The 27769-nt window shown below is 41.2% G+C and overlaps 1 protein-coding gene across 6 annotated transcripts in view; it reads right to left on the minus strand.

The window, feature by feature from the left end:
- SYK (spleen associated tyrosine kinase) overlaps window positions 220–27769 on the minus strand; it is a 105062-nt gene continuing 77512 nt past the window's right edge. For all 6 annotated transcript variants that reach the window (XM_005684187.3, XM_013966200.2, XM_005684184.3 and 3 more), the window contains 7 exons: window positions 23398–23485; window positions 21659–21836; window positions 17966–18175; window positions 16938–17127; window positions 7338–7478; window positions 6080–6192; window positions 220–2604 (listed from right to left, as the gene is read on the minus strand). In XM_005684187.3, the coding sequence (XP_005684244.1) occupies window positions 2532–2604; window positions 6080–6192; window positions 7338–7478; window positions 16938–17127; window positions 17966–18175; window positions 21659–21836; window positions 23398–23485 (993 nt within the window). In that variant the 3' untranslated portion in view covers window positions 220–2531. The remainder of the gene's footprint in view (window positions 2605–6079; window positions 6193–7337; window positions 7479–16937; window positions 17128–17965; window positions 18176–21658; window positions 21837–23397; window positions 23486–27769) is intronic.

Below are 27769 nucleotides of genomic sequence, written 5' to 3' on the forward strand. Positions count from 1 at the left end.
GTGACAAAAGATTGCTCTTCCGAGATGAATGGAGAATACAACACCAGATTAACTGGTCAATTGTGCTCCTTGGGAGGCTGGAGGCCTGACAACCCAGCAGTCTGTCCCACATGTGAAAAGCCGGGTGGGGTTCTGCAGTCATTGGTTGGGGGTAAATGTGAAGTCACCATCCAGTGGCAAAGGCAGGGCTGATACCAGCAATTGCAGGGAAAGAACAGGTTCAAACAAAAAGCATTTATTACTTTAACCACAGAATGAATTATGTTTCTGTTACAAAAACTTTTGGTCCCACTGAGGAACAAGGTGTTTGTGGCATCATCAGACAACAGATGCTGGCCAGGGCAATGTATCCATCATACTGTCCTTTTGTTCCTGTTAAACATGGACTGAAAGGCACATGGAACTGAAGGCACACGGACTGAGCCCAGATCAGGGTAAAGACGCGCTTAGAAGCATCAGAAGGGCAGCATGCATGTGAAAGCCCAGCCCAGGCCAGTTGCCCCAGAGGAAGTCCTAACCTTCCAAATTTTGCTCATTTACATCACAAATCCCTCTTCTACAAGGTTGCCTTTCCCTGTGTCCCTTCCTCTGTGACCCCTCGGGGAAAGGAGAGTTATCCATAATACGGGACACAGTTTTCCCTAGACGTGGACACTGGCCACAGGGGGAATTCTACACTCAGGTCTCTCTCCACTGGGGGCGAAGCAGAGGACAGCGTGGGAGGGGGAAGCGCTGGCTGCCGCCCAGGCTGGGTTTCTCTTGCCCGCTAGCATTCTAGATGCTCTTCCTCCCCTGAGTCCGGGGAGGGGTGAGGAGATGCTAGGCAGCGGACAATCCCACCGGAAGGATGGAAAGAGCTCTGCACACTCACTACATGCACCCCCCTTATTCCTGTATGCATGCAGCCTCAGCTACAGACACACTCTAGGGCTGAAGAAGGACCCCGGGAGTCCAGCAGTGTGTATGGATGGCCTCTTTCTTAGATGCCATCCTCGCTTTATCCAGATCTTCCTCTGATAACTCTACACAGCCTGACCACAGAGATGGAGTCACTAATCTTTATAATTTCAGTGTGCTGTGCACTGAGTATCTGCTCAGCACACAGGGATCCTCTCTTTAACACAGGGAATAAACCACGAGGGGGCACGATTCCAAAAAGCAGGGGTAGGTTCTGAAAGTTTCTTAACACAAGTTCCACCAGGGGACTCATGTCTTTGCCTGGCTAAGCTGGGGTGCTGACCGCTGCCTTTCTCTGTCCCCAGCTCCCCTGTCAGGAGGGGGGCCTCCTCCTCTGGCCATCAGCTGGATGTAGATGCAACTGATGATGAGATGCTCTGAGTTTATGTGTCTTGACAGACCTAACTAAGAAGGATGGTCAATTAACACCTACCTTCAAGGGCTACAGCAAACCTGATATCAATGAGCTGATGCCCTACATATGATCAAACAATAGTCAGGATTAACTAAGAAGTAGGGGACTAGAAAAGATTTCCTGGGTTTCGTAGCTTCAGCTGAAAATCATACTCAGTGAGGCCTACTTGTGGGCAGGGCAGGGTCTTTGGCTTTATTTTGAATTAATACTTGCCTCAGAAACTTATCTTTAGATGGCCTTGGCCAACAGGTTGTCCCTTACCATGAATACATCCAGCTGCAGCAGAGGAAGCTTGGCTAAGCAGACAGCAGCCCGCAGCACCCTGCTGCTTGTCCTTGGTCAGACCTGAGATGATGGGCACCTTTTCCCCTACTGGATCTTCACAAAAAACCTTCTTTATTAGTCTTCAGTCAAGTACAGCCTTCAGAGAGTCTGAAGGAGAGAGGCTGCTGTGGGGAGAGTAGGCCTAGCCAATTCATTCTAACAGGCCCCATTTTCCATGTAGACCTGAACTTTCTGCCTCAGAACACACAGAGCAAAAGCAGGATCCAAACTTTCTATTTTCCCTGAACTGGGCTACAGGCTTAGAGACTGCACGGATGCAGCCTGATTTGTTTGTTTGTTTTTAAGCCTCAAAACACTTTTATTGGGGAAAGTTTCTCAGTGGCAGGGCTCAGTCTCAGGACCTGTCGGAGCCATGTTCTAGAAGCAATCAAACCCCTTCTCTCCTTTCCCTCCCTGGCAGGTGTCACAAGCCAAAGGCATCCTCCAGAAATTGCAGCCAAGGTGGGCAAGAGGGCTGAGCACGCCATGGTGATGCTGGGTGTTCAAATGCAACCCAGGAGCCTGAAAACTGGAAAATGAGAAAGGAGTTTGCAAACAAATTCTGCAAACAACGTGCCACATGGACAAGAAACACGCACGAATCCATAGGCTCCTTAGTCCTGCTGTCTGTCTGTCTTCCCACCACTTCTCTGGGGCGGGTTTACTTTGTGGAGGGTGTGTTCCAGGACAGGCCTTGGGGGAACCACAGTCACAGACACAGTCCACATGAGCTGTCTCTCCCAATGGGCAGAGGGAGGGAGATGAAGGCTCAAAATCAACGCACTAGAGAAGTCTTCCCGCGCCGCTCATCTGCTGAAAGACGGCGTGGGAGCCTTTAGTTAACCACGTCGTAGTAGTAATTGCGCAGCCGCAGTTCCACAGCTACGAATCCAGGCCTATTCTCCACGCTGCAAAGGGAAGAGAGGTATTACTGTTTGTTATCAATGCTAGAGAAAAAGCGCTGATCACAGCTGGGGCCTTTGCAGGCCAAGTGCGAGTGGAGTGACAGCGCCCTCTGCTGGCTTTCTCAGGAACCCATGGTCACAGCACACCTCTGCTCTGGGCTCAGGACAACCAGAAGCTACTGGGGAACAGTGTCAGGCCCACCCCAGACCCACAGAACCAACCTGCATACAACAGGGTACCCAGGTGACTTTAAACCCCACTTTTAGATCTATAAACCCCACTTTCAGAGACGGTCTATTTATGATCTAGCAAAACAGAATGCGTCTGAAAATACTTAGTTGATCAGTGTGCTGTGGATAAACACTTAGCTCCTAATCTTTTTAAGAAAAAAATGGGGGCACAATTTAAGGTTGTGCCCCAGTAGATGGCTCTAGATTTTCTGAAAACACGCTGCTATTACACACCTTAATGCGGCAAACTCTTACTTTTGTCACTGTTAGCAGGTGAGGCAATGGTGTATGCAAACCACGGGTAAAAGTCTTTAACAATCTGCAACCTCTAAACAAACATCTACAGGCATCTCTGTTTCATCTAACATGGGCACACTGAACAGGATCAGCTGAAAGCAAGTATTTCTTAAAACTCTGAGAATGTGTCCTTGTTTGGAAGTTATTTTATTTTGCAAGATTTTTGGCAATATTGCAAGTGGGTAAAATCACCCAGTAAGTGACACAGAACTTGAGGTTAAACTGCATACACTGTCCACATTCAACCTTTTTGACCAACAGCAGCTGCAATTTCACATGGTTCAGCCTAGGTATGAGAGAATAGCCAGGCACCACACATGGGGACAAAAAATCACTCACTCACTGTGCAGTGGTTGCAACAGAACCAAAATGGGCTGTTCTAGCAAATGGCATCAAAATAAATGGTTGCATTATGGTTTTCATTTGCACTCATGGTTTTCAAGAGCAAGCAATAAAGCTGCTTGAAGTATGTCATCTGCGGTCATGGTTAGAGACAAAAGCTTCCTCCAGCCACCAAGATGTGTCTCCAGCCACCAAGGTGTGTGCAGGAGTGGAAGTGATGGCCAAGCCTGGGATGCAGAACCGCAAGTGGAAATGTGTCCACAGAGAGGGAAACCTTCCCTCCTGCTACTAAGCTTCTACAACTAAAGAGCACAACCTCATCATCTTTGCCAAATGGGTGTTCTCTGACCGAATACACAAAAAGTCCCTTAAGAGTCTTACTGTGAGGGTTTCATCCACCAAATAGACTGTACTGTGTGCGTGCTTAGTCACTCAGTTGTATCCGACTCTGTGACCCCATGGACCATAGCTCGCCAGGCTCCTCTATCCATGGGGATTCTCCAGGCAGGAATACTGGAGTGGATTGCTGTTTCCTCCTCCAGGGGATATTCCCGACTCAGGGATCAAACCCAGGTCTCCTGCATTGCAGGCGGATTCTTTGCCATCTGAGCCACCACGGAAGCCCATGAATACTGGACTGGGTAGCCTATCCTTTCTCCAGGGATCCCCTTACGTGGCAAGCGAACTAGTGTGGGGAAATAGGAATATAGAAGGACCCTCAGCAAAGACGCCTGTCAGGTTTCCCATAGAATCTCTCCTTTACATTACGGGTCAGGCTGCTGCCAGGAAGCCAGGGAAGCTCTGAGCTTCTGCAGAGGAGCGTGGCCAAGGCCTGTGTACTTGATGGTGTCCTGCCCACTTCTGTGTACCCGGGTCTGGGGTGCTTTTGCTGCTCTGACCCTGGTGCCCAGCAGCCTCCTTCTCATTTCCTGCACTCAAGTTCCTCACCCTGCAGTTCTCAGTTGGAACACTCCTTCCTAAAAGAGGCCAATATGGACTTGTCAATGGAAGTAAAATCCCCACCCCTCGCAAATTCTCTGTGCGTGTGCTGTACTGTACTCAGTTGCTTAGTAGAGTCCGACCCTTTGCGACTCTATGGTAGGAGGGTCTGACTACTACCAGCTGGAATAGTGTCCAGCTCTGTGTGCCTGTAACCCTCCAGGTTCCTCTGTCAACAGAATTCTCCAGGCAAGAATATTGGAGTGGGTTGCTGTTTCCTCCTCCAGGGGATCTTCCCCACCCAGGGATTGAAATTCTCTACTCTCACTCAAAGATCCCTGTGGTTTGCTCTATGGCACCATCACAATATGTAATCATGTGTTTAAGTGCTTAGTTTATTTGTTTCCTGTTCGCCCAGCCCAGAATTGTTAACTTCCATGAGGAAAGTCGGAGAAGGCAACGGCAACCCACTCCAGTACTCTTGCCTGGAAAATCCCATGAACAGAGGAGCCTGGTAGGCTGCAGTCCATGGGGTTGCGAAGTCGGACACGACTGAGCGACTTCACTTTCACTTTTCACTTTCATGCATTGGAGAAGGAAATGGCAACCCACTCCAGTGTTCTTGCCTGGAGAATCCCAGGGACGGGGGACCCTGGTGGGCTGCCGTCTATGGGGTCGCACAGAGTCGAAAACGACTGAAGCGACTTAGCAGCCGCAGCAGCATGAGGAAAGTTGCTCTTTCCCTTGGCTCACCCCAGGTCACTTTTAGATAATAAAGAGATTCTTAACTTCCATTCCCAGCTACAGTCACGGAAGATGCTTCCTGGGATGTTGCAGAATTCCAGGTTGCATCTGAAAGCACTTAGAATATCCATCATCTTGGAGATGCTTCTGCAGCATCAGATGTCATACCTGAGAAGAAACCTGATCCTCAAAATATTAAATCTATTGGCAGATATATGAGTTCCTCTTGATTACAGACCTGCATCTTTTCCAAGCTACAAAGGTTCTGCAGCACACTTTAGTGTCAGAGGGACGGAGACCCTGGCCCTGGGTTTCTCCACAATACACATCCAGGCAGCCAAACCCAGGCAAGGTCAAAGGCCATGTCCCTTATTCTCGGGGGCAATGCATTTCCCTTGTCAGCTGAGCTCCCCTGCATATCACCTGCCTACAATGTCACATGTGCTCTACCTGGCAGGCCACTGGGGCAGACTCTAGGGCCACTGTTTCAAGTTCTGAGTCACTTTTGGGGAGTGCAACCTGAACCAATCCATCCGTGATCATGCCTCAGGCTGACAGGTGATCAGGAATTAGGACAGTATGACATCTCTCTAAGTACTTCCATCATCTTCTCTTACCAAACATGGCATGCATCCCCAGACCAGACACTTAAGAACATTTGTTTTTTATTTTGAACACCCCTTAACCCTGACTGATATCATCTACATTTAAATTTTCATACCTGGAATTAGAGTAATTTATACTCTTTAGACTAAAGAACAGAAGTGTATGGTCCAGGAAGCAAGACCTGTCCCCGATTGTTTGTTTAGAAGGGAGCCGATCCCTGATTCATGAAAAGATAGCATTTATGCTCCTTATTAGTGCTTGGCAATTCCATCTGCCTCCAGAGGATCGGGCTACATGGCAGGAAGGGCTAGGTACTCACTCATAGGTCCAGCACAGGGTCATCAGCTCGTACATCTCTCTCGGACACCCTGGTGGGCACCCCATCCTCTCTCCTTTCTCCAGCATAGCAGAAACTTCACTGCCTTTCATTCCCTAAACCATGCAAAACCAAGCACAGCATTCAGCAAAACAAAACAAATAGAACCCATCCCTGAAAAGAGACGAAAGAGTAGATACTGTGTGACTTCAATTATATAAAGTGCAAGAAACAGAAGCACCTAACCTATGATGCCAGGAATCAGGTGGGGTGACCCTTGGGGTAAGTCTTGTGCATGTAGGGGGAAAAGGGAGCTTCTGTTTCTGCTTTGAGGGGCTGGCTTCATGGGCAGGTCCCAGTTATGAAATTCCATCTAGCCGTAGCCTAGGATTTGTGCACTTTTCTGTATATATATTTTGATGTGAAAAAAAAAAAATCTTAGAGAAGATTACTGGACTGCACATTTGCAAATGAGAATAGCCATTATTTTTCTTTCAACTCTAATGAATGTCGATTTGGGTAAATGTTTAAGTAAAATTTGTATTTTAAGGCAGGACAAAAAAATTAAATATAAAATCCTCTCTGTGTGTTTTGACCTCCTCTCTCCCTCACTAATGGGCAGCGTGTATCTGCACTACACATTAACCCGAGCTCCTCAAAGACAGGAGTACCTGCTTGACCACACAGATCAATTTTCTTTCTCTCTTCTGACACTGGCAATGTCACTTCTTTAAAAAATAGTGCTCTTTCTTAGCTCTGAGGGGGTTGTGCTGACTCGCTGCTCCCTCTGTACATGCTTACCTGGACTGTTTATCCTTAGTGAACGAGTATGTCATTTTGATGTATAATCTTTTGTCTCAAAAGATCTTGTCTCTAAGACTGTGCCTTCGACTTTTAACAGGTAGAATAACTCTCAATGCCTTCTAAGAATTTGCTTCCTGGGTTATGAGCCTCAGTTTGGCTCAAATAAAATTCCCTTTTTTCCTTCTGATCTCGATAGTTAACCGAATTTTTGTTGACATATGAATGCATATTTATGTGTATAATACACAATGAAAAAAAACCCACATATTGTCCAGATAGTTTCAAATATTTCTTTCAATTTAGAATAAACTGAGATCATATCAACTCTGTACTCTCAAAAGATACAGACTCAGGAAGGGTGACCAAATTTGAAGTTTTTCAGGGTCCTGTAAGGATAATCTGGTGCTTATCTGTTCTGATGGCCTGATAATTAGGAAATGGAGCACAAGTAACTCACCCGATATGGCTTCTGCCCATAGGAAAACGCTTCCCACATTAACACTCCGAAGCTCCAAACATCACTTTTGCTGGAGAACTTGTAGTAGTTGATGCATTCCGGAGCATACCACTTCACAGGCCACTTTCCATGGGTCTGGGCCTGAAAACGAGGCAAATGGAGATGTTCCATTAAGGATAAAATGATGGACACCATGTCTGTTCATAGCAGCACTATTCACAACAACCAAAGGTGTGAGCTCCCCAAGTGTCCATTGACAAATAAACAGATACACAAAATGCGTGTATTGACATAGTGGATGCACATTTAAGAAGGAAGGGGGTTCTGATAGATGCATGACACAGATGAACCATGCAGTTGCCTTTTATTATGCTCAGTGAAATTAAGCTGGTCAAGTCACTAAAGGACTAATATACGATTCCACACAACTGAGACCTCTGTGGAGTCACAGAGACAGCAAGGAGAATAACTGTTGCCTGGGACCAGAGGAGGGGGAGAGATGGAGAGCAGCTGTTTAATGGGTACCGAGTTTCAGTTTGGGAAGATGAAAAGAATTCTGGAGACTAGTTGTGAGCAACGTGAATGAACATTACTGAACTGTACTCTTGAAATGGTTAAGATGGTAAAGTTTATGTTATGTATCTCGTGCTAAGTTGCTTCAGTTGTGTCTGAGTCTTTGTACCCCTTGGACTGTAACCTGCCAGGCTTCTCTGTCCATGGGATTCTCCAGGCAAGGATACTGAAGTAGGTTGCCATTTCTTCCTCCAGACGTTAGGTATATATTTACTGCAATTTTAAAAATCAATAAAATCACGACTCACAAAATGCCTATGTATATATATTGTCTGAATCTTAAAATATGATTAAATCTTAAATTTTTAAGATTTAAATATGCATGTTTAAGATTCAGACTGAAGTTTTTGTATCCTCTAAGTCCCTTTCTCTTACCTCTTCGGTTGCTCACAGCTTCTTGGAGTTTGGCATGACAATGCAAAAGTCAGGCCTGAGTATTACTTAATGGTTTTGTTTCAAGAAATACTGGGCTGTTTACAATATATTTAACTATTATTGTACATTTGTCCACAGTTTTAAGTCAGCCCTGATTATTTTGGGGGAGATGGTTTCCTAGTATCATTTAAAACAAAGTTGCAAACTTTCTAATTTAAAAAAGCAAGTGGTGGTAAAAAGATAAAAATTTTGCCCAGAAAAACCCATTCTGAGGGACATGAGGTTCAGTGTGACATGGATAAGTCTTACTACCTCCCCTGGAAGTCACTATAACCCTGGTGGCATCTCTTAGGTGGACAGAGGGAGGCCAGCTGCCCTATGGTGGCCAGAGGGGGACAGCTCAGGGATTTTAATCTGAGATCATAGCTGCCAGCACACTTCTTTAAATGGCACATTGCTTATACTTCTGTCTCATTCATTTTATGTATTATTTTTAGATTTTGATTTCAGATTTTTTTGAACAAGCTAGTCATGTATGTTATTTCAAGTTTATTCTGAATTTTGATTATAAGATAAAACTTTGACAAATCCTAAATATGAGGGAAAGTGAGTCTGTTTCCACTACAAACTCCAAGTCCTCATCAACAGAGACAGCACGTTTGATTATTTTTCTTGAGTCCTTCCAGAAAAATCTATATACGAGTATAAATAAGTAATACATGTTTTTTTTTGAGAGGTAATCAAGCTACAGGCATATACTTTTACACTTTACTTTTTAATTTTTCTACTTAGCCATGTGTCATAGATATATTTCTGTCAGCACTTGCAAAGGAAGTCACTTTTAGAAGAGTTAATTGCATGCTTTCCATAAATCTGCTATGATTCATCTAGCCAGCCTCCTGCTGAGAGGTCATTAAGCTTTTTTTTTACCGATTTTCGCTCTTATACATCATGCTAGAGTGAACCTTACTGAAGTGTGTATTTGCCCTGTGTGTGGAGTACTTGCAAGGAGTTGCTGGATCAAAGGGCATCTGTGTTTACGGTCCTGGTGCTGCCCAAGTCCATCCTGCCATGCACAGTTCTCCAGGAGCCCAGCTAATCTGCTTCTGCCACTATCATCTCTCTTTAATCTTTCTTAACTTTTTAAAGTTTTTCATTTCACTTTGTTTTCTTAAAGAAATTCATCATGTTCCCATCTTTTCACGTGTGTTCAGTTTCTTTCGACTGCTTCTAACATGGCTTTTTTTGGATACAGTTTGATGACTGAGACGTGTATATACTGCAAAATATTTACAACAATAAGATTTGTTAACACACCCTTCACCTGACAAGATTACCATATTATTTGTTGTTGAAATGGTGAGAATGTTTAAGATCTACTTTCTTAGTAACTTCCAAGCTTACAATGTAGTGGACTTTCCAGGTGGCTTAGTGGTAAAGAATCCAGTTGCCAATGCAGGAGACCCAGGTGATGTGGGTTCTATTCCTGGATCAGGAAGATCCTCTGAAGGAAATGGCAACCCATTCCAGTATTCTTGGCTAGAGAACCCCATGGACAGAGGAGCCTGGTGGGCTACAGTCCATGGGGTCACAAAGAGTTGGACACAACTGAGTATGAGCACACACAATGTAGTACTCTTAACTCTAGGCTCCATACTGTAGGTTAGAGCCCTAGAATTGATTTTATAACTAGAAGTTTGTGCCCTTTGACCAACATCTTCTCATTTCCCCCACCTCCCAGCTCCTGGCAACCACAATCTACTCTCTGTTTCTATGACTTTAGCATTTTTTAGATTCTACCATGTAAGTGAGGTCATATAGCATTTATCTTTCGCTGACTTGTTTCACTTAGTGTAATGTCCTCAAGGTATGTCTGTGTGCTGTGCTCTGCTGTGCTTAGCCGCTCGGGTGTGTCTGACTCTTTGCAACTCCATGGACTTTAGCTAGTTAGGCTCCTCTGTCCATGAGTATTCTCCAGGCAAGGATACTGGAGTGGGTTGCCATGCCCTCCTCCAGGAGATCTTCCCAATCCAGGGATTGAACTCAGGTCTCCCTGGGTTCATTGCAGATAGATTTTTTACCATCTGAGCCACCAGGGAAGCCCAAGAATACTGGACTGGGTAGCCTATCCTTCTCCAGGGGATCTTCCCAACCCAGGAATTAAACCAGAGTCTCCTGCATTGCAGGTGGATTCTTTACCAGCTGAGCTACTAGGAAAGCCCCCAAGGGACGTTGATGTTGTTTCAAATGGCAGGATTTCCTCCTTTTCTATGGCTGGATATTCCCCAGGTATTTGTCTATAGTTTTAAGCCAACACACACATACACACACATGGACACACTCACACACACATCACATTTTCCTTATCCATTCATCTATTGATGGATATTAGATTGTTCCTATGTCTTGGCCATTGTGAATAATGCCGCAATGAACATGAGAGCTATCTTTACCAGATAGTGATTTCATTGTCTTGAATATATACTTGGAAGTGGGACTGCTGAATGATAACAGTAGTTCCGTTTTTATTTTTTGAGGAAACTCTGCATTGCTTTCCATAGTGACTGTCCAAATTTATAGTCTTACCAATAGTGCACAAGGGTTCCTCTTTCTCCACATCCTCAATAACATTATCTACCTCTTATCTTTTTGGTGACAGCCATTTTAACAGGTATGAGGGGACATATGGTGGTTCTGATTTGCATTTCTCTGTTGCTTAGTGATGTTGAATACCCTTACAGATACTTGTTGGCTATTTGTATGTCTTCTTTTATTATAGAAATATAGGAAAAATAGAATCTTTCCATTCTGGTCCTTTGCCTATTTAAAAATCGGATTATTTGGATTTTTTGCTACTGAGTTGTATTGAGTTGTATGAGTTCCTTATATATTTTTGATAATTACCAATTATCAGATAGATGGTTTTTCAAATATTTTCTCTCATTCTCTAGGCCGATCTTTAATTCTGTTGATTGTTTCTTTTGCTATACAGAAAACTTTTTAGTTTGATGTAGTCCTGCTTGTTGCTTTCTGCTTTTGTTGCTTGTACTTTGGATGTCACATCCAAAAAAAAAAAAATCATTGCCAAGACCAATGCTGAGGAGCTTTTTCCATATGTTTTCTTCTAGGAGTTTTATAGTTTCAAGTCTTACATTTAAATTCATTAATCCACTTTGAGTTAGTTTTTGTGAGTGTTATAGTCCAGGGGTCCAATTTCATTCTTTTGAATGTGAACATCCAGTTTTTGAAGAGTATTTTCCCCCACTGGATATCCTTGACTCCCTTATCAAATATTACTTGACTATATATGCATAGGTTTATGGGCTCTTTCTTCTGTTCTATTGGTTTTCATGTTTGTTTTTATGTCAGTACCACACTGTTTTGTTTACTATAGTTTCATAGTATAGTTTGAAGTCAGGAAGCATAATGCATCCAGCTTCATTATTTTGGAGGATTGCTTTGTCTATTCAGGGTCTTTGGGGGTTCCATATGAGTTTTAGGATTATTTCTTCTATTTTTGTGAAAATGGAATTCTTGTAGGGATTTGTATTGAATCTGAGGATGGCTTTGTGTAGCATGGTAATTTTAACAATATTAACTCTTTGTATCCATGAACACAGGATATCTTTCCATTTATTTGTGTATTCTTCAATTTTTCATCAATGTCTTATTTTCAGTCTGCAGATCTTTTAACTTTCTTGGCTAAATTTATTCCTAAATATCTATTATTATGCAATTGTAAATGAAAGTTTTTCCTTCATGTCTTCTTCAGATAGTTCACTGTTAGTGTATAGACATACAATTGATTTTTGTATGTTGATTTTGTGTTTTGCTATTTTACTGAATTTGTTTATTTGTTTTCACAGCTTTTTGATGCAGTCTTTGGTTTTCTATATACAATGTGGAGGTTAAACAGTGTGGAGGTTCAGGGTGCCATCACTTCATATACTCAAAAATCCATGTATAACCTTACAGTTGGCTCTGCATCTTCATGGTTCTGCATCTATGGATTCAACCAATAGTGAAATATGTAGTGCTATAGTACGTACTTAGTGAAAGAAATCCATGTGTAAGCAGACCTGCACAATCCAAATCTGTGTTGTTCAAGGGTCAACTGTATAAGATTATGTCATCTGTAAATAAAGACAACTTTATTCTACCTTTCAGGTATGGATGTCTTTTATTTCTTTTTTTAACTTGAGGAAACTTTGATACATAAGCCCTTTTTTCCCCTAATTGCTCTTGCTAGGACTTCCAGTACTGTTTAATAAGCACTCATCTTATTCCTGATCTTAGAAAAAAAGCTTTCAACCATTCTCCACTGAGTTTGACATCAGTTGTGGGCTTGCATACATGCCCTTATTGTGTTGAGGTATGTTCCTTTTATACCAACCTTTATGAGACTGTTTATCATGAAATGATGTGGATTGTGTCAAATGCCTTTTATGCATCTAATGAGATGACCATATGATTTTTATCTTTCATTCTATTAATATGGGGTATCACATTTACTGATTTGCATATACTGGACTAGCCTTGCATTCAAAAATAAATCCCACTTGACCTTGATGTGTGATCTTTGTAACGTGTTGCTAAGTTTGCTAGTATTTTGTTGAGAATTTTTGCATCTAAGTTCATCAGGGATATTGGTCTATAGTTTTCTTTCCTTGTATCTGGCTTTCGTATCAGGATAACATTGGCCGTGTAAAATGAATTTGAGAGTATTTCCTCCTCTTCTATTTTGGGCATTAATTCTTCTTAATATGTTTGATAGAATTCTCTTATGAATTCTGTTAGGTCGATTTGGTCTAAAGTATAGGTCAAGTCCAATGTTTCCTTACTGACTTTCTGTTTGTATGACCTATCTATTGTTAAAAGTGGGGTATTGAAAACTCCCACAATTATTATATTGTTATCTATTTCTCCCTTCATATATGTTAGCATTTTCTTAATATATTTAGGTTCTCCAATGTTGGGGCATGTATATTTACAATTATTATATCTTCTTTATGAATTGACCCATTTATCATCATATGATGACTGACCTCCTTTGTCTCTGGCTAAGGTTTTTAGATTGAAGTCTATTTTGTATGATATAAACCTAGGTACATTTGCTACTTTTTGGTTTCCATTTGTAAGGGATATATTTTTTCATCTCTTCACTTGAAGATTTTGTGTGTCCTTAAAGTTGAAATGAGTCTCTTGTAGGCAGCATATTAGCTGGTTTTTTTTTTTTTTTTTTGTCCTTTTAGTCACTCTATGGTTTTTGATTGACAGATTTAATCCATTTACAATTACAGCAATTATTCATGTTATTCATGGGTGAAGATTTACTAATATCATATTATTGTTTTCTGGATATTTTAGATTTCCTGTGTTCATTTCTTCCTCTCTTGTCTTCCTTTGTGATTTGATGATTTTCCATAGTGGTATAGTTTCTTTTGCTCTATCTTTTATACATCTACTGCAAGTTTTTTCCTTGTGGTTACCCTAAGGCTTACATAAATATCTTACACATATAAATCTATTTTAAGGTGATAACAACTTAACTTTGATTGTATGAAAATACTCTTACCGTTTCACTCTTCCTCATATAGGCTATGTTTTTGATATCACAATTAAAGTCTTTTTATATCATATATCCATTAATAAATTATTGCAGCCATAGCTATTTTTAATACTTTTGTCCTTTAGCCCTTATGCCAGCATTAAGTGATTAACACAACACCATATTATAGTAATGGGGAATGCTAAATTTGATTATATACTTATCTTTATCAGTATGCTTTATATTTTCATATTTTTAATGTTATTAATTAGCTTCTTTTTATTTTAGCTTGAAGAATTCAGAATTTCTTATAACATAGGTCTAGTGGTAATATATTCCTCCAGCTTTTTTGGCTGGGAAAGTCTTTATCACATCTTCATTTCTGAAGGACATAAAGCGTTCTTTGGGATATATAGTATTCTTGGTTGGCATTTTTTTTTTCTTTCAGTACATTGACTGTATCATTCCACTCTCTTCTGGCTTACCGATGTGTGCTGAGAAATCTGTTGGTAGCCTTAGGGGGAGCCCTCTTGTAAGTGACAAAATTTTTTTTCTCTTGCTGCTTTTACAATTCTTTTTCTGATTTTTGACAGTTTTATTATTGTGTGTCTTGGAGAAGATCTATTTCAACTGAATTTATCTGGGACCTATGAGCTTCATGGACTTGGATGCCCAAATCACAGATTTGGGAAGTCTCAGTCATTATTTCTAAAACAAGCTTTCTGCCATTTCATTCTCTCTTCTTGGACTTCAATAATACATAACTCATTTCGCTTTATGGTGTCCCGTGAGTCCCATAGGCTTTCCTCATTCCTTTCTTTAAAACAGTGTTTTGGTTGTGTTGAGCCTTTGTTGTGGTGTGCAAGCTGTGGTGCATAGGCTTAGCTACCCTGAAGTATGAGGGATCTTAGTTCTCTGACCAGGGATTGAACCCATGTTCCCGGTATTGGAAGGTGGATTCTTAACCACTGGACCCCCGGGGAAGTCCTGAGAGAATCAATTCCTAGGCAGGTTGATAAGAAGTCTGGGGTCCCTGAGGAGAGGAGGAAGGGGTCAGGGGCTCTTGAAGCAGAGATAGGGGTCTGAAATTCTTGAGGCTTTCCTTTCCTGGTGAAGAGAACTCTTTCTAGCTGCGTTCTCGCCTGGCACTGAGTGGTACTGACCTGAAGGATGGGATGATGCAGGAAAAATGAAGTTATTGTTCTTTCCTTTTAGTGCAGTTATTCTCATGGTTTTCATTCTGCTGTGTTGCTAAAGCTTTTTAAGTGGACTCCAGAGTTCTCTCTGGAGCTCTGCGAGATAGTGAAGGACAGGGAAGCCTGGCATGCTGTAGTCCATGGAGTTGCAAAGAGTCAGACATAACTGAGTGAATGAACAAGAGTTCTCTCAAAGCTGTTTTATTCATGGATAGCTACCTGACCATTGATCATTTTTGGAGGACAGAATCTGGATCTCCTACCCCACTGTCTTGTTCCTGATCCTTTGCCTTTTATTTCTACACTGTCTTCTATATTTTCTTCCCTTCTTTATAGATTTTTAGAGATCTGCTTGTTCCCTTTTCAAAATATGCTGTTTAATATCTGTGGCAGTTGAAAAAATTGACCCTCATGTTCTTTGATATTCCTCCCTTCTGCCTTGAATATGGGTGATTTGGGGTTGCTCTGACCAGCAGAATAAGTGGACAAGACTGTAAGCCAGTTTCTAGGCCCTGAAGTTAGGAGTGTGACAATCTCTACTTCCTGCCTCTTGAGTAACTTGGACTCAGGACACAGTCACCATGCTGTGAGGAAGCCCAGGGGTAGATGGAGAGGCCACATGTAGACAAGTTATTGTTAAATGGATACAGACCAGTGAAAGTCCCAGATCATGGCCCATGTCAAATGAGTCATTAGTGGTGTGAGTGAGCAGAGCGCTTGGAACCACCCCCATGACACTGTATGGAGCAGAGATGCACCATTTCCACCAAGCCCTGCCCACACCGCAGAACTGTGAGTAAGTGCTTGGTGTTGTTTTAATGCAACAAGTTTTGGGACCATTTGTTATCTCAACTTCTCCGTCTCCTCTTTAAGCCCTTGCTTTAGATAGTCTGTATTTCTTTCTTCCTACTTATCATGAAGTGCATGTTCCAAAGTGTCTCTAACTTTAAAATCTATTTTTTTTCTGGTGTGTATGTGTGGTTATTATTTGAAGGCCATTGTTTCTTTTGCTCCATCTCCTAGCAGTCCCATCAAAAGGATCATTTGATGCTTCACACATTCTGGCTCATTTCTGAAGTGGCTTCTCTGGGGCCAGCTTGTCTATGAAGAATGGAGTGAGGAGCTGTGATGGGGGCTCTGCTTCTGTTGCTCAGCCTTTGCGCTGACCCTTCGCTGACTGAGATCTGCTATCCATCACCATCTGCCATACCCACTCAGAGAAAGCATGAGTGGGTGTATGTGGTCGCTTAGGTGTTTTCTCCAGCCACTTTGTGGTGCAGCACTCAGGGAAAGTTCACAACTCTCACCCTGCCATTCACTAGTTAGATCATCAGGGTATGTCATCTATTTCTGAGACTGTTGGACATTCCCAGGGACATGAAGAGTTGAGAATATGTTCTTGACACCCTTTTCTGCTATCTCATCTCTGTTACATTTTCCAGTGGGTCAGGGTAGACTCTACATACACTCTGTGACTGAGTTCATATGAGGATGGGGCTGTTTACTTTTTTCCCTTCTTTTACTTTTTCATTTGAGGGTTCATAGAGGAGCTTTGAAAAATCCTACTAGAGTCAACCTGTCCAATATGTATTTTCCAAAGTAATTTAACAAATGAATTATATTCTTGTTTTTTCCAGATGAATCATCATTAATACCTTGATTCCCTATTGTTCTAAAGAACATAGTTTGGAAGATACTATTCGGAGTAAATCTCAAGTTGTGACATATTAGAGTATTTCCATCTTTTTAACAATAGAATCAAAGCTTAAGAAGAACATTTCTTACACAGTTATTTTTCTATAGGGAAACTGCTTCTTGAAATCTTACCAAAATAAAATAAAGAACCATATATTTGCATTTCAGATTTTTACTACCAGCTGCTCTCAATGGTGGGTGAGTTGTTCGTACCTTGTAGTAGTTTTCATCAGCACGAAGTGCTTTGGAAAGTCCAAAATCACTGATCTTGGCATAATGTTGAGTAACCAGCAATACATTCCTTGCAGCCAGATCTCTGTGCACAAAATTGCACTCTTCCAAATATTTCATTCCCATAGACACCTGATGAACCAGCTCTATGATGTTTTTATCCTTGACATGCCTGAAAGCCACACATATGTCATTAATGATAGTGAACAGGAGTCCATTTCAGAACAACCAACCATGCTTCTCACACAGAGAAAATATGAATCCACTTATTTCCTATTCTTCTAAAGCAAGAGTCACAAGTGGCAGTGACTGGTATTCAGCTGCTAGAATTACATGAAAAGCAGTATACAGGGTGGTCAGACCTGGCTCATGGAGAATCAGGGTTCAGTTAGAACCCTCATTCCAATATTGAAAAGGTAAGAACACAACCTTGAGTCCCACTGAAGTACAAGCATAGGTACAAATGGGATAAAGTAATCAGTGGCTATTGTTATGATTTATTCCTCATGATTCTCTATCTCAACCATGACTGGAGATGAGCATAGCATGATTACTCCATTGATGGTTGCCATGAATTAACAGCAATGGATATTTTCAAAAATAATTACTTATGGGAATGCAGTAGTTAGCCAGATATGTAAAATATCACTGTTTTCCCATATAAAATGTTTATTTAATTGTTTCTTTTAAAAGAGCACATTCTTTCTGCCTGGTGAGAGGAGAATGCTTGCTAAGATAGTCTAGGGCTGACTTTATCACCAGGCCAGTATGACATGAGCAAAGGAGACCAAATTGTTGAATTAGAGTTTTTCTTTATACATTAAGGGGTAAAGAACACTTGATCCAAAGACTACAGCTTTCAAACCTCCCCACTCAAGGTCCCTGAGTGTGGGCCAACTCTTGGAAGGCACCGGAGGAGACAAGGGTTCTGGAAGAAATCAGGCTATGATGTGCACTGGGCAGGCAGGCCCTGCCCCTCACATAAGAGCTGCTGGGGCACCTAAGGATACCTGTTCTGTTGTAAATATTTGTTGAGTGGACCAAGTTCTGCCATCTCCATGACCAGCATCCAGGACTCAGCTTCACATATCCCTATCATGCGCACAATGTAAGGGTTGTCAAGCTGCTGCATGACATTCGCTTCTGCTAATAACTCATCCTTAAGAGCAGGGTCATTGGCCTCATTTTTCAGGATTTTCACAGCCACTGTTTTCACAACTCTGCAAAAGAAATCAAAACACATAAGGAACTTTTCAAAGTAGTTCATGTATGGATAATCATCTTCCATGACGCATAATTCCTGTGCTGGAAATGAAGTAATGGAAATACCTGCCACAGAGTGGAAATGTGTCTGAAGAAGCCATGTTGTACATGGCTAATTCTTCAATCATGTTCTCTCATTTTATAGACAAGGAGTAATATGTAATTAGTTGAAAATAATCGGAGAGTGCCGAAGAATGCCCCAACCAACCAGAAAGCTGACACACTGTAGAATATTTAAATAACTTTCAAACAAACTTTAAAAACTGACATGCATGGATTCCAGTAACATCTTGAGATTTATCACATCATTATGTATAATGTATGTAATTACAGCATGCCTTTAATATATGTTACAATGAATTTCTAGATGCAGAATTAAAAAGCATGCACTGTTGAAGCTTATAATTTACAAAACACTTCTAAAAACTGAATTTTGTTCGTTTTAAGCATGCTTCAAAAAGTTTGGAAAAAAACTAATTTTTTTCCATTTTCGAATAAAAGCATCATCTAAGTCATGTTTGAACTCTTGAAAATATCCTGACATGGTGGGGGCTTAAAGAAATAAATAGCACTTAAATATGTACAGTTTGAAAAACTGCATCTTTTCATGATACAGTTCCCACAAATGCAGGAAGTATAACTCTTTTGTTGAACTTCAAAAGTAGAAAATGAAAACAGATGTATCAAATAAAATAGGTTAAATAACATAATAACAGAGTAAGTCTGACATACATTCAGAAAAGAACATATAGCTGCAGTGTAGAACTCAAGAGTATTTACACATTGCACACAAGATGTAGTTCCTACACAGATGGAAGTATAAAACATATCCAGTACCCAAGAAGCCTCTGCATCCTCCTCCTGAGATCAAGGAAATATAATATTATGCCATCTATAGATAGCTTATTGTTTCACCTTTCACATTTCAGTCTACCATCCATCTGGAATTAGTTTCATGTATGGTGTGAGGTAGGGGTCAAAAATAACAAGCACAAACCTCTTGATTCTGCCAATGTTTAAGGAAGAAATAATATTCACAAATTTTTCCAGAAACAAAAAGAGGAAGGGAACTTCCCAACTCATTTTATGATGTTACCATTAGCCTGATGCCAAAACCAGACAAAAAAATTACAGGAAAATAATTTACTGATATCTCCCATCAATGTAGATGCAAAAATCCAAAGGGAAATATTAGAAAATTTAATTCAGTGCTTTATGAGAAAGATATAATGAATATATAATTCATGAATAAGATAGGTTTATTCCAGGAATGCAAGGTGGGTTTAACATCTGAAAATCAATCAGTGTAATTCATCCATAAACACAACAAAGGAGAAAAAGACTATCAGCAGAGGAGAAAAAGTAAACAAAAAAATGTAACACACATTTACAATTAAAAACAAATCTCTCAGAAAAGTAGAAACAAAAGGAAACTTCCATAATCTGATAAACAGCAGCTATGAACCTACTGGTGAAATATTGAAAGTTTTCCCCCTGAAATCAGGAATGAGGAATGTGACCACTGGCACTTTTATTTAACATTGAACCACAGTATCTAGTTAATACAATAAGCCAAGGAAGAAGTGTAAAAGTATAAGAATTGGACAGGATAAAATCAAACTGTTGTTATTTATAGATGATATATTTCTGGGTCAAACAATACACAAATAAACTACTGGAAATAATGAGTGAAAAATAATAGAAGACTTTAAGAAAAGTTGTTGGACATCAGGCAAACAGACAAAGTCATATTCTTGCATTCAAGCAATGCCAAGGAATAGCAAGAAAAAATTTTAAAATTATACCACATATAAAATCAAAAATATTAAATACCTATGAATGAATCCAGCAAAGAAGCTGTGCACGACCTGTACACAAAAAGCTAAATAATTTTGCTCAGAGAAATTAAAGACCCAAATAAATGGAAAAATGGGTCATGCTTATTGATATGAAGACTCACTACTGTAAAGACATCATTTTGCCCTCAGTTAACCTATGTGGTCTTTCCTCTCCCCACATCTCTAGTTGAAATTATGTATCTATAGTCATGTCCCTGTCAATTTGTATATTTAATTAAGCAAGGAATCGAGTATCACAAACAAGTTGAGAAAATTTATACCTTAATACAGGATAATTTATATTCATTTATGAAATAATGGACATATATTAATTTATTTAAAAGTAAGCATAGCAGTCATATATCTATATATATATGACAATATATCTGTCATATGTCATATATAGATATATATATATACACACACAAAGTCGGACATAACTTAGTGACTGAACAACAACATATATATATATATATATATATATACTTGTATAAACACATATGGTGAAAGGGGTATGATTAAAAGCATGTTTCTGTGCATATTCTTGCTTGTATTTTTGACCCTTGGGCCACATAAATTATCTACTCAAGAAAAAAACTGTATACAAAGTCCTTAAATTTAAAATAGCATCAAACAACCAAACCCAATTATATTCATATCAGTAACTTCCTAGCTTGAACATAGATTTTCAGAGGATTTGTTTCAAAGGATTTTAGAAACCAATAATTTTACTGAAAATTCCATGACAGATGCCTTGTAAGCACCAAATAAAATACAAAGAGATTTTTAGTAATCTAGCAATTTTAATTGTTAAATAATACATACTAGGGGGTTTCAAGGTGGTGCTAATGGTAAAGAACCCTCTTACGAATGCAGGAGACATGAGACATGGGTTCAGTCCTTGGGTTGGGAAGAGCCTCAGGAGAAGGAAATGGCAACCCACTCCAGCATTCTTGCCTGAAGAACCCAATGGACAGGGAAGTCTGGTGGGCTACAGTCCACAGGGTTGCAAAGAGTCAGACCCAACTGGAGCAACTTAACACGCACGTGCACACACATAATACATACATACTGTTCTTTGAATTATAGACTAGAGCAAATAAATAATTATACTAATGATACTTGTCATCAAGAATTTTCTGGTTAAGAGAAATGAGACACAATTTTTAAAAATCAAAGAAAATAAGTGAAAACACTGTTATCAATGAATGATTGCATCTTAAATAATACATATGTGTATGCATGTGCATATAAAGATCTAAAAATTATAGACACTCAGGTTTGTTAACGGTCGCAGTGTTTGAGTGGTAAAATATGATGTTTTTAGTTTCTTATATTTTCATTGACTCTTAATTCGCTATAAGGGACACACAATACATCTAAACTATTACATACACAGTTAATATATGTAATAGAGGCTTTCATTGTAATTGTACCAGAAATGACCAAAAATTGTACTGTCAATCATAAAGGATTTAGCCATGCTACATGACATTTTGTGTCTGGGATTAAAAGAACATGACACATGTATATGTGGTAGTTTCTAGAATGCAAGCTCACATGAGAATAAGTGCAGGGAAATGGTGCAAACTTTTGACTTACTTTTTCATCTGGTAATAGCCCTTCTTCACAGTCCCAAAGTTCCCAGAGCCTAGTTCCTTGTCCTCCAGGGTCAGCAGCTTCCTGTCCAGGTAGACCTCCTTAGGCCGGATCTCCTCGGGGTCTGCATAGGGGCTTTCGTAGACCTCAGTGTCCATGGGCAAGGCTTCTCTCTGAGCTTCTGAAAAGGAGTTAAGAAACTTACAGCCCATGAACTTGATCCCATGTGAAATTGCCATTGTCCCCTGCTCTTGCCTCCTGGGGTCATGCCTTGCATTTCATGACCTTGGTTATCTTGGGCATTTATAGTGCCTGTGAGCACTTCAGACACAGCCTTTCCCAGCTACGGCAGGGTAGGAAAAAGGCCCTCATCTTTGTTGTACTTGACCCCTGTTCTTGCACTGAAGTACATCAAGAAAGAGTTTTCCTGTCAGCAGCAGAGACGGATGTGCTCAGTTGTGTCCAAATCTTTGGCGTCCCATGGATTGTAGCCTGCCAGGCTCCTCTGGAATTTTCCAGGCAAGCATATTGGAGTGGGTTGCCACTCCCTACTCCAGAGGATCCCCCCAACCCAGGGGCTGAGCCTGTATCTCTTGCCTCGCCTGCACTGGCAGGTGAATTCTTTACCATTAGCACCTCCTGGGATGTGGCCCTCCTAGTGGGCTGTGGTGCCTTTAAACTGTCTGAAAATCCTGGCCCTCCTTCACTGAGAGGCGGGGTCTACGTCACCTCCCCTCCGTGGCTTCTGTAATCATGTCCACCAATAGAGTACATCAGTGGTGATGTTTGTGATATACTCAGGCCAGGTCCTAAAGGCCATGCCTGTTCTGTCTGGGTTGCTGGGACTCTTGAAGCTTCAGACTCCGTGCAGTTGTTCAACTGCCCTGGCTCCTTCTATGCTGTGAGAATGCTGTGAGACCAGATGAAGAGTCTCTGAGGCTCCATATCCTGGAGATGAAAGCTGCTGCCTGGCCTCCAGTGCCTTGGTCGTAGTCCCACCACGGTCTCCACTCCTGCTGGCCCAGCTCCACCCCCGATCTGCCTGTAAGAGGCCCCATGCCACCACGGCCCAGTTCAGCCTTGCCCAGATTCCTGATCTGCATAACTGTCGCTGATTTAAGCTACTAACTTTGGGGTTGATTTTTTTGTAGCATTAAATAGATCAAGTTTACCAACTAAAACAAAAACCTGGGGCCACCTAGAAAACCTAAGAAGCTGATCCAGAGGCCCCATTTCTGACCAGTCTAATAGAGGCCTTGTGAGTTTGAAGGGGTGCTTCCCCTCCTGCCCTCACAGAATCACTGCAGTTCCCTGAACATGTCTAGAATCCCAAAACTTAGACGTTTCTTCAGTTTTTACCAGCTACCCATTCTTGGACCTCCATCTGAATTTACTCCTGGATACAGACATCTTTCCAAGAACAGATCTTAGAAATGGAAACTTTAAATAGCGTTAGTTATTACTGGAAAAGGTGAAATATTCTGAAGCAGGGGGTTTGGAGGATATTTTCAATATGGCTCATTTATTGTGAGGGAGGCTGTACAGATCATTTCCTCCAACAGACACAACTACTCGCAGACACATAGCATCTTCCACTTGCCCCCAGATGACAGGATCACTCACTGCTAAGCAGCGCCTGTAACAGCTGCTGACAGCAGGGCGAGCCTGCCCTGCCATTTGCAAGGGACTGTGGGAGGCATCCTTGCGCTGTGAATGCCCAGGGCTAAAGGGGCAGCTCTTACCTCTCTCGTTGGCCCACGGTCCTCGGTCTGGCTCGTATGGGTTGAATGTTGTAGAACTATCCACCTGGTTCCCTGAGGATGTGCGGGTCTGAGGCACACAAATGATAACAGCTCATTTTTCTTCATGAATAACACTGTTGAGTTGGCCTGCATACTAATTTTTATTTTCAAATAATCACATCTTAACTTAAGCAGGGAAGACAAAGGAAGGAACCAGGAAAAGAGACAGGAAAACAACAACAACAGCATGGCTTATCTCATTCTCCGGGCAACTGATGGGATGCTGTGAAGGCTAAATAGAGCTCATGCTTCTATAACAGAAGGGGCCTGCAGGGATCCCAGGGGGTGTTGTGAGAGAATTAACTAGAACTGTTTTGGTGGAATTCCCGCCTACTTACTTGCCCTTTCAAATCCTACTTCCACTTGCTTAAAGATGCTGAGTATTTTCATTATCCCCTTGGATTCATTCTCTTCCATTAATTTTTTCTAATATTACAGAGAAGTTATTGAAAAAGAAACATTAAATATCCACCAGCTGCTTCAACCCACTTCCCAACTCTAAAGCATCCATGAATTCCCAGTATCCACGTGTATCTTTACAATCTGTGGAGATCTAGCAACATTTGGGTAGATCCCAGAGGGTAGTGTTGGTCTGGTCAGTAAGCTAGAGGTACCAAGATGAAGCGGCTGCTAGCATCCCAGGGTCTAGTGCCCCACCTGTTAATTGTCACAATCGTCATTATCATCATCTACCAACCCTCTGAGACAGGGAAGCCTGTTTTTGCTAATCTGAAGGCAGGTATTTCTTCCTTGTACCCAGAGCAGGTAACTGATGCAGATAAAAAAGCTTTGCTGGCCATTATTAATGGCAACTTTCCTTAATATTTATTTGATTTGCATCAGTTTGCAGCAGGAAATAATTGGGGGAAATCCACTGTTATATTCCTATATCTTTTCCCTTCCAAAAGTCTCCATCTCAGTGGAGATCCACCTTTATCCTCAACTAAAAATAAAGGTGTGTGCTTACTCACTCATGTCCGGCTCTTTGTGATCCCATGGACTGTAGCCCACCAGGTTCCTCGGTTCATGGGGATTCTCCAGCAAGAATACTGGAATGGGTTGCCATGCCCTCTTCCAGGAGATCTTCCCAGCCCAGAGACTGAACCTAGGTCTTCCACATTGCAGGTGGATTATTTACTGTCTGAGCCACCAGGGGAGCCCAAGAATACTGGAGTGGGTAGTCTATCCCTTCTCCGGGGATCTTCCTGACTCAGGAATCGAACCAGGGTCATCCTGCCTTACAACTGGATTCTTTACCAGCTGAGCTAACCGGGAAGCCCCCAAACAAAGATACTGCTACTAAATTTGGTTCACAGAAAAACCATGGTTCAAATTATCTTTGTGGCATGAGTTGAGTAGAAAGAAATTTTATATACACCCCCTTTTTCTTTTTTTAGCAGTGCCCAAACACTGGCCATGAAGAAATGAGATACTGCCATATTTTGGAGAAATTTAAAGAAACAGACAGTAAGCTGAATTTTACACAGTTGCTTATCTACTGGCACACACAGAATGTTCACCTGTCTTCCTGATATCCCCAGCTCGGGATCCAAAATACAGTAATGAAGTCACAGTGCATCACTTCTGCGACATGGTCACCTGTGCCTGAAACTGTCTTCTTGCTGCTTACCGAGCTCTATAGAGCCCTGGCTCACCATGGCAAAGGCCCTTCTGACAAGCTAAAGGACATCTGCTCTTATGTGTCAATGGAATGCCATTGTATCCATTTTCTGATCCACTTTCTCAGCATTCTTATCAAACTGTTTAATAGAAACAGCTGTGATGTATCAAGAATGAAAATAGAATATAAGTTACAGGGGATATAATCATTGATTTACTGCATCAGAGCTTTGTTGCTAAATTGTTCACGCAACCACTGCTAAATAAAAATGAGTGCAACAAACATAACATGAAGGCATGAGTGAACGGAGATAAACTTCAAACTGGGAGGCGTGAAATGTAAACCCTTTTAGTGTGATTTAAAAATGAATTCTCTCTCAAGTTCTTCTATTAATAGGTGTGGAGAATTCCAAATAACAATACACCACTTTAAAAAATTAACATGATTATAAGACTCTTGGATATACAGCTAGTTCACTTTTTATTTATAATTACCCTGTCTCAACGGAACTGTCCTAGGAGAAACTAGGTAATTCCCAAAGCTTGCCATACTCCTGCTCTGCTTAGTCCCCTCCGGTAATCAAACTACAAGGTTGAAATAGTTTTCAAATTAAAAAATAAATTCTCTTTTAGGTTCGCATGGACTGTCATTTCAACTTCTCTGATTTTTGCCCTCGAGGTAGGAAGGTTCTGAACTCAAAAGCTAAACCATGACCCCAGGACCAGCCATCATGGACAAGGAGAAGGCACCGATACCCCTTCTCTGCACTCGAAGGCCTCCCACTCTTTTCCCACTTAGGGATGTATTCCAGGACTGCAGCCCCTCCACCCTGACGGGATGTTCTCCGGAGCAGAAAGACTTCATGAAGGCTGTTACATTTGAAGCCAGAATGCAATGATCTGCGATATGAATCCTGCCAGGGAGAATTTAAAAACAGAGGTGGGGATGTAAAAAGTACTGAAAAAGACACTAGGGCATGAGGAGTAGGAATCAGTGGTGATGGCCACAGTTTGCCTATGGCCCTGGACAGACTGATGCATACTTTGATTGGCTGTGTGGTGTCCATCCCTTGTCTGTCTTGTCTATGGATAAGAAAATGGGTTGTGGGTCTCCTCTTGAGAAGGTTGAGCCCCATGTTTTAAGCCGAAGTGGTTCAAGGGCTTCATTTCAACACTGCCCAATTAGACCACCAGCCTTTGCAGCCTAAACCTAGTTTCCTTCAATAACCACATCAGCTCCCTGCCTGGACCCCTTGGCCCTCCCTGCCCTGACTGCGACAAAAAATGGAAATACACTCCACAGAGAATGCACTCTGGAAGAAATGGGAGGTTTTTCTACTGTGTCTGTTAAAAAGGCCGTATTGACTTGATTTGAAGATGAAGCTACAAATGCAAGTTTCATCTTTCCCAAAGCACTTGGTGATTCTACCATTCAGCAGAACAACAACAAAACCCTATGGAATCAAATGCTTGATTGAAAAGAAGATTTGAGGACTTTGTAAACAATGAACTCTAAGGCAAAATGATAAACTAGGAAAGTATTGTTAATATTTAGAATTGAAATGCCTTTTAATTTAATGAAAAATGTATTGCTGATCCATTATATCATCTGTAGTTATTAGTTCTGCTCTGTATTTTATCATTTGTTCTGCCCTAATCAGTAACATCTCCTTTTCTGCATAGAGAACAAGGTATCAATGAAATGTGGACTGTTGCTTTCCCCCTACTTTGGCTGACATTGGAAACCAAAGTCAAACCTGCAGGACACCACTAGATGTCAGTAGCTACCTTAGCTTTCCACCTTTCAAAGCGCAATTTGCGAGTTTTAAGTTTTGTAAATTCAAGTAAAAACAGATCACTCCACAATAATAAAAATAGTATTTGGTTAGGTTGGGAAGATCCCCTGGAGGAGGGCATGGCAACCTACTCCGGTATTCTTGCCTGGAAAATCCCCGTGGACAGAGGAGCCTGGCGCGCTACAGTCCATGGGCTTGAAAAGTGTCAGGCACAACTGAGTGACTAAGCACAGCACTGCACAGGTTATAAATTATGATCCTTGATCTCTTGTTGGCTACTTAGCTGAAAGTAGAGAATATATTTGACAAATATCCTTTGAGTGCCTATTTTTAAGAAGTATAGATTCAGAAGTGAACAAAAGAGAAAAATACATTGCTTTTATGGAGCTAATTGAGAGTTTCTTGACAGGTATTCTGATTTTCATTTCTAGGCTTTAATTTTTAGACTTAAAACACATTTTCAGGTCAGGTAACAGCAGTAATAATGATGACAATATATTCAATGCTTGTCACCACTGCAATGACAAAAAGAGCCAGTAGGCTTCAGAAATTTTAGCTGCCCAAACCAGACCCAGTTCTGGTCTTCAGTGGAATGACTGGTCCCAGTCCAAGGTTCCAGAGCTAAAGGCAGACTCTCCTTGGTCAGGGCATGAAATAATCTTCGGTTTGCTTCAGATCCATAAAAATAAGCACTTGGCTGTCATAATTAATTTTCCTTCACCTTAGAAGCAAAGATCTAAACCTGGTCCTTTATAATGATGTGGAAGCATTTTCTCAAGGGTGTGGCCCACCGCTTCCACATTACCAAGTACATGGGTATGATTTAAGAACTCCTTTCTTTCTCCTAGCTGATTCTTCATGAATCGTGTTAAAACGTCTAAAAGTATTCCAATCAG

The sequence above is a fragment of the Capra hircus genome, chromosome 8 (genome assembly GCF_001704415.2).
Source record: "Capra hircus breed San Clemente chromosome 8, ASM170441v1, whole genome shotgun sequence".
NCBI lineage: Eukaryota > Metazoa > Chordata > Mammalia > Artiodactyla > Bovidae > Capra > Capra hircus.